This window comes from Falco biarmicus, chromosome 1 (assembly GCF_023638135.1).
Source record: "Falco biarmicus isolate bFalBia1 chromosome 1, bFalBia1.pri, whole genome shotgun sequence".
Lineage (NCBI taxonomy): Eukaryota > Metazoa > Chordata > Aves > Falconiformes > Falconidae > Falco > Falco biarmicus.
Window position 1 is genome coordinate 56,175,516 of NC_079288.1, and position 9,885 is coordinate 56,185,400.

Sequence of the window (9,885 nt, forward strand, 5' to 3'; positions counted from 1 at the left end):
AAACTTTACCATGACCTATTTAACAAACAGACTGCAGAGGTGAGAAAGACGATCATGTCCAGTCCGGAGTATACAAGCATGGTCTTTACAGAACTAAGTATTTCCAACTGCTGTGCATGCACCAAGCTCCATACATACCCTGCCTGAATCAGCTGGCTAGGCACCCCAAGAGCTCTGCCAGCCACTGGATTCTCTACTCCTCATCTTTGGAGGGAGAACCTTACAAAATCCTGGGGCACACCAGGGCTCAGACTGCATGCCATTTTTAACAACATCAGGCTGTAACATTTTCAGACACTGACTCTCTGGAAGCCCAGGCAGCACTGTGATGAGATGGGACCCCCACCCTGCTTTCTCTCTTGTGTTGCCACTATCACAGTTGCTGCCTAAGCTCTTTGGGACTCAAACAGTGGACACAACCAAAAGCGTGTGTTCACAACCAAAAAGGCACTTGTTCTTACCTAGACACTTCACAAAGCCAAAAATTGTTTAATGCACTGTTGAACACAGGTTCAGGCTGAGATGCATTTTAAACACAGTACATCTTTCTAAGAATGGATTTACAGCTACGTTCCAGGTCAACAGTACCACCAACACAGTTTTGGCCTCACAACCCAGTCAAGGTTCATGGGAAATGCTTTCAACTGTCAAGTGCCTGAACTGTGATTACAACTGTACCAGTAAACACTGTCAGAATGGAAGTATGAATGGTGTAATACTGGAACTGAGGAAAAACAGTGCAAGAGAGCAAGAATTAATCTAGCTTCTTGGTAGCTGAGTACTACCTCCACTTTCCCTGGCCAGCATGAACAGTCCTTGCCCAGAACATAAGCCCCTTTTTTTCATGCTGTTGACCACCAAGCCAAACATGGATTTATCTTCTTTCAAAGAAGAAGAACAGGCATGCGAAACAGTTCTCATTCTATGATACTGAAACTCAGTGTGCCACAGCTGGCTGCAGTGTGATTTCAGAACAGGCAAAAAACAAATGTGAGATACAGATAGCGCAGTTGAGATCAAACATCAAAAGGATAGCTTGGAAGCCAAGACTGGAACTTAAAAATAGGGCAACTGAATTGTTAGAAAAGAACGTATGTATCTGAGTTGCAATTTTTGCATTGGTGCAGCCTGATTTTGAGAAAAGTGATTTTAAAATATTAGAAAAGTTTTGCTCCCCTATTGCTTTTTATAAGGATCTTTTTGCACAGAAAGACCAAAACTGAGTTGTTCTCAAAAGTTCTGTCAAATCTCCTAAATAACTCCCTCCCTGGAAAATAGCTTCCTTTCATTAATTTTTCGGCTGAAGTAATTGCAATAGGCACGTTTTGGAGAGGTGATTCCCAAGTTGGTAATATTTCTTCTGAAGCTTACACTCCTGCCCCGCACCATTTGTAACATCTTTTCTCACATAACTCCACAAACTGAAATCAGTGTACTTTACAGCCATTGCAAGTTCTGACAGTGTTGTTTGAGGGCTAAGAATAACAGTCCAGAAGTTATAAATTCCCTCTATAAAATAAACAGCTCTCATAAAACAGTTTTTGAGACTCCTAAGTCACCTGCATTAAAGTTCAGTAGTGTTTGTACTTCTCCTAGGCAGCACACCTGCCAGAAGCACAGAGAAATTAAATACTGTAATAATAGGTCAGAGAAACTATTTGAAAGCCAGACCCCAGTGGAAGATAGCCAGTTCCAGAAGAAGTGCCCGCTTCAGCCATCTCTGCATTGCATTACAGTAACACTGCCAGCACAGTACCAAAAGAAACTATATTTTATTGAAACATAGCATGTTTCAGCATTTTAAACAGTAGCAAACTACCTATTCTGATCGTTCGGGATCACATTTTCCACTGCAAATGGCACACAAAGCTCAAGATAGGAAGGGAAAGGAAAATACTGCTCCTGAGGAGGCTGGGTCTCTGCGATTTACACCTCCCATCAGCTTGGATTGGATTTGCAGGAGGCGAAGGACAGGACTGAGCTCTAAATAAGGAAATAGATGAGCTAGTAAAACAGAAGACAAGTGCTCCCTAGCTGCTTTGCTGGTTTCAGTGACAAACCTGACTTAATTCTAGGTAGCCTTTAAAGCCTTAAACTGTGCAGCCATTGCAAACCAAGCCTACTCTAATATTATTAAGTGCAATCTGACAATGCATCTAAGAATATCTGCTCCTCTGGTTTTGTGTACGTGTCTCTGCCAGATTGTATACTGTTACCTCCTTGCTCATTAACACACCCAATTCAGTCCCAATTAAAAGTGAAGTAAAATCAAGTAAAACAAGCTTTGTCTCCACACCTAAACAGACTGACAGGGGAAGTATTCCTTGGCCCATTGCAGTCAGTAGAAAAACTCCCTTTGATTTCAGAAAGAAATCAAATTCTAATTTGATTTCAACAATTCCAACTCATTATTTTTACCTTGGCGAAAATAAGAAATCAGAGCACAATATGACCACACTTGCTGGGGGCATGTGCGTTTATAAGTCACAGCGAGTCCACTGCATTCTTACATGAAATCTCAAGCCCACTTCAGCAGCAACTGACTGCCAAGTTGGTTCTGCCAAGAAGATTGTTCCAGAGTTTTTCTTATTTGCTCTATAAGGTGAATATGTATGGTTTTATGTATATTATTATTACGCCATTACTTACTATATCTACTGACTGAAATGGGCCAATAATATACATTATGTATATGTATATTATTACGCCAACCTAATAATCCAAGTTCTTGATTATGGCAGGAAAACTTGAATGCTCTGAATAAAAACCTCCCCTAATATTGCTTCTTGCTATAGGGATTAGCAAGCCAGAGAGTCTCTGCTTGTTTCTTTCTTAAATCTTGAGACAGTATTAGTTGGAACCACTGGGCTACTGAATTGCTAAGAAGAGAATAGGGACTTTTAAGGTGCCTGGTCATCAAAAAGGGGAAGGAAGTTGCATATTCACACATCCTACAAATGCCTGCAGCATTACAGGTGCTGAGAATATCACAGGCACAGAAACCCGGGAGGAGGGGCAATACCAGCTGGGAGAGAGGAGGTTCTGTACACAAGGAACAATATCAAAATAAACTTTTCCCAAATTAACAGTTCTTTTAAAACAGTGAATTAATCCGTTAGTTCTTAGGGAAGCAGGACAACTACATAAAGATCGCCAAGCTGAGTGAACCTTACAATCTTGGCTGTGTGTCAAAACTTAAAAGTAATGTCATGAGCCTGAGCTATATTATCACTTCCGAAACAGACTCCACGTGATCTGTTTCCAGTCCAGCCATAGAGGTTTCAAGAAGCCATGAACACACTTGACAGCTGATGGAAAAGGCAATAAATGCAAATTCACAGGGGCAATTAAGGCACATTAGTTTGTGAGTTTCGCCACCCAGACACTGAAGACATAATTACTGCCATATGGTGAGGTCAGAGCCATTACCCACTGCAAAACTGCTTGCAGCACTTTGCATCCTACTGGCACTACAGGGCTGCCTTTGGGTGTGCAGAAGAAGCCACAATGCACTGCACCATTGCTGGGGCTCCAGCACGGAATTTAATCCGATTTAGCTGGACTGCCAGCAGAGCCTCTATGAAGCTTGCATGGCAGATCTTGGGAGACAGAGACCATGATATTCCTTGCAGTGATACTCCTTGCAGAAATTAATGCCAGCTGGCACACAGGGGAGAGGGGAAAGCACCTTGCCTTAGCTTCATCCCATTTTCTAAGGAGCAAGATACCTCAGGGGTGTTTTTTCCATCCCTTCAGAAAAGCCCTCTATTCCTTTTTGTTCCTGCAAATGACAAGCAGCATGATCACAGCGCAGAAGGGAGTGAGGAAACCACTGAGGTCTGCAGTCAGTAATGGGGGGATACCTGTGCTTTCTAATGCCTCTAGGAGATTCAGCTGCAGTCCGGGCCAAGGGCCAGCGCGGAGTTCCTGGGTGGCCTGGCTATCGACATCTCAGGAGGGATGGAGTTCAGCCTGTGGTACAGGGAATCCAAAACCAACGTCAAGAACCGGTGAGATACTCCCCAGCACATGCTGTAGCTGTGGTCTATAGAAAGCTCAGGCTCCAGAGCCCCGATAGCATCATTGAGAAGAATTTAAATATAAAAGACCTTGCAGATAAGTTAAAATTGTAACGGTTATGTGCAAGGGAGAACATTTGTGCTCCTTTTTTCCATTCCATCTGGTTATTACCAGTTCACACTGGTCTCACCTGAATTTATATACCTTTACTTGAAGAACAGGCTCCTTTGTGGGCAGTTTTTATGTATGGGTGGTAGAACTGTTTGCAGTTTAATTTCCTCTTTCTTTATGAGTTTTTAATTAATTGTAATGCCTGAATTTATCTGCAGGGTAACCATGTTTATAGCTGGTAACACTGAAGTGGATTCCTTCTTTGTAAAAACTGGTATGGAAACCACTTTGGAAGTAGAAACAGCATTAGACTTCATCTCCACGGTGCAGTTTTCACAGTACCCATTTTTAGTCTGTATGCAGATGGACAGAGTCGAGTCTCCATTCAGGTAAGAACTAAGAGCACACAATTTCTGAGGCATCCTTCCAGCCAGCTGCTGAATCTGGAGCTTTTTGGTGTTCACAGCCACAAGAGATTAACAACAGAGGCCAACTTTCAGCCTAATTGCCTTTTTTTTTTTTCTTGCCTAATTTTTGCCTAATTGCCAGCCAGTTTTCAGCCTAATAAAATGCCATATTTTATTAAGTCACCAACTTTCCTGAAGGCTAAACAACTGTGCAATAAGGTAAAAAAAGATGCTTTTCAGTAGCCAAAGACTAGTAATTGCATTGCCATGTGAGAAGCGGGGTTTACTACTCCTCCTAATCCCTATTTGCTAAGACATAAGGGTAGTAACATTTGCAGAGCCTGTGCCAGATTTCCATTCAGGCTTTTCTGATCCAGAAGATGGTAAGCCTGAGAAGAATGGATGAAGTTGAGGATCTTCAGAAAATCCTAAGAAAACAGTATCTGTTATTCTGCAGATACTAGAACATCTTCTGATTGTACCTACAGGTTGTGGAAGTGTAATCTTATCTGGATGTAAAGTGTTTATCTCTCTCTAGCCTCACCCACAGGGTACAGATTTTGCACAAATTTGCTAATGCCAGACCACCATGTTGTGTCTTTACAGGCGTTATGTGACTAAGTATGAAAGTCTACCATCTGGCAGACGGTACACTGCAAGGAGAGGGAAAGCAGAACTGTTGGCAGGTAATGAATACCCTCTCCATCAAGAAAATTCCAACATGTGCAGGAAGGTTTTCGACACAAAGTCTGATTCCTCCAGCAACTGGTTTTGAAATGAGCACCTGAGCTTCTGCTGCCCTGAATCCATGGCTCCCTCAATGACTTAGGCTTGTACATACCGTACCAACTTGGAGCTTGATCTTGCAAACTGCAGTTAATGGGAAATTTGCCATTGATTTCAACAAGCCAGGATCAAACTCTCAGTGCTTGCACAGTGTTTACATATTAACCTATATTTAAGACTTTTGTATAAAAACAAGCCAAGGCAAGTAAAGACCAATTTGGTAGTATTCCATGCACTCCCTTCAGGGTGGTGCTAGTTCTTTATTTTCACTTTTTTGTGCCAAAAGCAAAAATAGTCCCTCATTTTTCTTTGTTGGGGAGTATTGAAGTCCATGTTTTTGACATGCAGTAAGAACAATTATGATGTACAAAGAATGATTATTTATGAACATATTTTAAAGTACTTAGGTATTTTAGGCCTATGACTAATCCTTACTCAAATATTCAAGTACAATTAACATCTAAATAGGACCATGAATTCCTGCTTACTCAGTATTGCCTGTTTACAAAAAAAGCAGGTTTTATTTTACAAGATTTTAAAAGATTTTTCCCTTTTTTAAGCAGTAAGAGCTTGGTTATTATTATTTATCTTTTTGGGTTTTTTATTAACTGCTATAGTTAAATATAATTGATTAAAAATGTGTGGTAACATTTCCAGAAGTACTTACAGTTCCCTTAATTCTGAAATTCAGAAATCAGTGGTATAATTTCTGTAGTTATCACCATCAGCAGAGTTAAGCCAACACTGGTTGCTCTTCAAGTTTGGCTCCTAAAAATTTGTGTCCCTGTGTGTAATCAAGGCAGGTGTATTTCAAAAAATGAGCACCCACTAAGGCAATTCTGAACTATTACGAAGGAAAAGGTCCTGAAAGAAATCCATTTTGAATGCACAGTCTAGCAAAGCCTGCACAGAGCCAGAATATTTTCTTCTAAGTAAGTTAGGCTCATATTTCAATGTAAAAAAGTATTCATTATTCATACAAGTCCTCTGATTAAAATACTTACACCTTTTTGCTCGTTCAAGCAGTGTCTTCATAGGAGCTGTGTAAAAAAAAAACCAAACCCAACATTTTACATTTACAACAGCATTGCAGATTAAGAAAGAATATAGTTCAGCTTAGCTCATATCTTGACATGATCCATCTGATTTAATTTTATGCGACAAAATGCGTGAGTTCTGGTCACAAAAATGTAAAATAAAAAGCCAGGAACAACTGTTCTTCAAAAAACCAAAAACCAGGTGGGAAAAACTCGACTGCCATAAAAAAAAAAATATATTACAAGAATAAAAAAAAAATACACATTCTTTTCTGTTGTGAAAAACCAATAGTGCAGAAATTGCAAAAATCAAACAATCAATGGGATGAAACAGACTGGTGGTTGTCTTTCCTGAAAATGCTGACACACTTGTAGTCAAACAATAAATAAAACAGGTAAAAATACAGTGTGAAAAACATTGGTTTTCTTTTCACTCTTGGTTTTTGTCTGTTCCCTTCTGGGTTGGGAAAGCCTTTCATTGGGCAAGGAATGGTATTGATAGGAGCAAGAGAAACCATGTAATTCACCACCACACAGGAACCAATAACGTAACTTGAACACCTGTCACAGCACTCTCCAAACTATCAGGCTGTGACAAGGTCTTTTTACCACTTCATACCAGCATACTCTTCATACAGTCCCTCAGCTGCCTTCACCTCATCCAGGACATGTGTTTTCTCTGCTTCTTCCTCGGCTGCTCTCTCTTCATTGGCTCTCAATCACTGAACAGAATCAGCCAAAGCTGCACCTTATCTACATCAGCCAACCCACCGCCCCTGAAACCAACCCACAGATGTATATTATCAATGCTAATTAACCCAGCTTCATTCCTCTACAAACACTCACTTGTCCTAGGTTCTCCTTCTAGTCAGGAGGCAGAGGTATCTCCATCTGGTGTAGAGCCCAAGCAGGATGCACCACATGCTGGAGGTGCCTGCCTAAATCCTCTGCCCAAAGGAAAGGTAAGACCTAGGTGCCCCTCTTCAGTGGCAACACTCACCAGAAATGAGAGGCCAGTGATACCAACACTGCTGGCAGTGACACCAGCCTCTAAGATAACATGGCTAGCCTTGCTAGCAAACCTGCTCCTGATTCTCAGCCTTAAATGCTCTCTTTCACTCTTCTGCTGAAGATTTTACACAACACCCCATCCCCAGGCATTCCTCCTCCCTCAAAAAGAGGCAGTTTCTCCTTCCTCCCTTCCAAGCCTCCTCTCCCACTCCCCAAACACAGCCATTCTTCTTTCATCAAGGCTCCCACAAAGCTGTCTCTTCTCCTCAACATCCACGCTCAAAGCCTGCACCCTCTATTTTCTAGACACTGTTTGATACCTCCACTACTGTTTTAGGAACTGAAACTGAAGACAAGCTTTTGTATTTGTTATTAATACTTGGTATTTGTATCATATAAGACAAAAATAAGAGCTAAGTATTCACACGCCTAGGAAGAGGCAGTCTCCTCCTGCAGTGGTATGACACCCTAAACATAAAAGGTGGACAAAGAGTGGCACAAAGAAATAGCTATCATCACTATTTCACTTGTAGGGAACTGAGATATCATCAGATGATGACCTCAGTCCATATCCTAATTTGCATTAACACTCTGCCAGGCTCGCCCATGACTTCACAACCCAAAATCAGAATAAAAAGGTTCTAGATAATGCAATTTCTATCGGTATGGTCTCTCTCTGATATCAGCAATCCCACTGCAATGCTCACCCCCTCTCAAATCTATCAATTCTAAGAGCTTTCTGAATGTGTGCCTATAAAACAGAGCCCTTTGGCACAGAAAAACAATGTACTATCGGTGCTCACTTTTAAAAAAGCATAACATATTTTCCGATTACAAAAGATAAACTGGCTATTGCTGAGTATCTGCCCAACACCACCAGGTGTGCTTCTCTTTCAAGTGAAATGCAGAGGTCTGTTTAACATAAATACATCAAGTCTCCCAGAGATACTGATCTGTGTCTTTTGCTTTTTTTATTTACTCATCAAGTAAGCTTGTTGAGGAAAATTGTGTGCTCACCTGCACTTTTGAAAACCAGTCTTTCAGAATGGGACAACCAGCCTGTAATAAGGGCAACTCTGGGGCTTCCACATCTTTGCCAACATCCCTTGAAACTAAATCAAACAGAACCTCTGAGGCCAACGTTGCTCCTTCAGAAGTGATACATGTCCTTTGGATACCCCCTGGTATCACAGCAATACACTTGCTTCTGAAGCCATCTGACCCTAACAGCTGGACATAATGGGGATTCCAGAAGGGGTTTAGTCCAACAGCTGGGTAATGGAAGGCCATGGCTTCCTTATGTGGGCTCCATAGCTACAGAAACAACAAAACTGACAATCTTCTAAAAATAAGGTGAAATTAATATATTGCTTAAGCCTGCATTTGAAGTGAAAACACACTCAGGGTTACAACCAAAGCAAACACTATGAGCATTTATCAAATCAGGGGAGGTTAATCACAAATGTGCAACATACATCTTTAATGATGGCTATTATATGTACTTTTAAATAATCAGCAATGGTTGCAATTAAGCAGTAATTCATGTGTGAAATGTAGAGAAGCAAACAAATGCTCGGTCCTTTCTAACCAGAAGCCACAGAAAGAACAATGCAATGATAATCCAGCTAACTCCAAAAAACAACCAACCTGCAAAAGAGATTCTGAAGTTTTCCCCTTAAAACTTTCAAAGAGTGCTAGTTTTTAAAGAGTATTTTTCATATATGCTTAAAAAATATTCAAATTTCAGGATTCAGTTTCTCACTTCTAAACATATCCTGGCGCAGAAAGCACAAGGAAATATAAAGATCAATGGTCTGGAATGCAGATCTCCTCACAAGGTTATGAAGTAAGCCATCAGTGCAATACAGATTAGCAGATATGGGGACCAAACATCTTTATTTTGTAACATTTGGCCATAAAATGCTGGTAAAATGCATCATTTCCTACCAATAATGGATACCAACCAGTGCTGCGTGGGTATAATTAAGCATGATCTCAGAATAGCCTGCAATCACACTGACAGCATCTTCCTTTCCCCTTGTTAGTGGGAACAAGATTATAATTTTAATTATTTTACTTTTAATAAAATTAATTTATACTCAGTGAAAGGTGCAGGAGTTAACACACATGCAACAACTTGTAAAATACTTAGCCCAGATTTCCAATGAATACATGTTACTTATAAAGTCAACTCTGACTTAATGAGAGCATCTTCTAGAGAATTTGTCTGGCTACACCTCACAGAAGGAACTGCAGTCTTTAAATACGGACATGTTTTAGGAGCTACAAGCCCATGTAATGCATGCTGCACTTGTATCTTACAACACAGGAGGATTTGTTAAAAATAGCAAAATAAAAAGAAGTCCTGGTTCTGCAAGGTTTTTAATCACATTTTCAACTTGAACTGTGTGCCTTGTCCAGCAGAGGTCAATGGAAAGCAGGGCAGTGGCTGAGCTGGGCTGGCAGCCACTATTCTGCAGTATTAGGTTCACATTTGGTAACTGGATGATAGG

The 9,885-nt window shown here is 40.7% G+C and overlaps 1 protein-coding gene across 2 annotated transcripts in view; it reads left to right on the plus strand.

The window, feature by feature from the left end:
• Positions 1 to 6,767, plus strand: part of MTTP (microsomal triglyceride transfer protein) — a 28,373-nt gene extending 21,606 nt beyond the window's left edge. For both annotated transcript variants that reach the window (XM_056342695.1, XM_056342685.1), the window contains 3 exons: positions 3,886 to 4,010; positions 4,350 to 4,520; positions 5,145 to 6,767. In XM_056342695.1, the coding sequence (XP_056198670.1) occupies positions 3,886 to 4,010; positions 4,350 to 4,520; positions 5,145 to 5,313 (465 nt within the window). In that variant the 3' untranslated portion in view covers positions 5,314 to 6,767. The remainder of the gene's footprint in view (positions 1 to 3,885; positions 4,011 to 4,349; positions 4,521 to 5,144) is intronic.
• Positions 6,768 to 9,885: the final 3,118 nt, after the last annotated feature.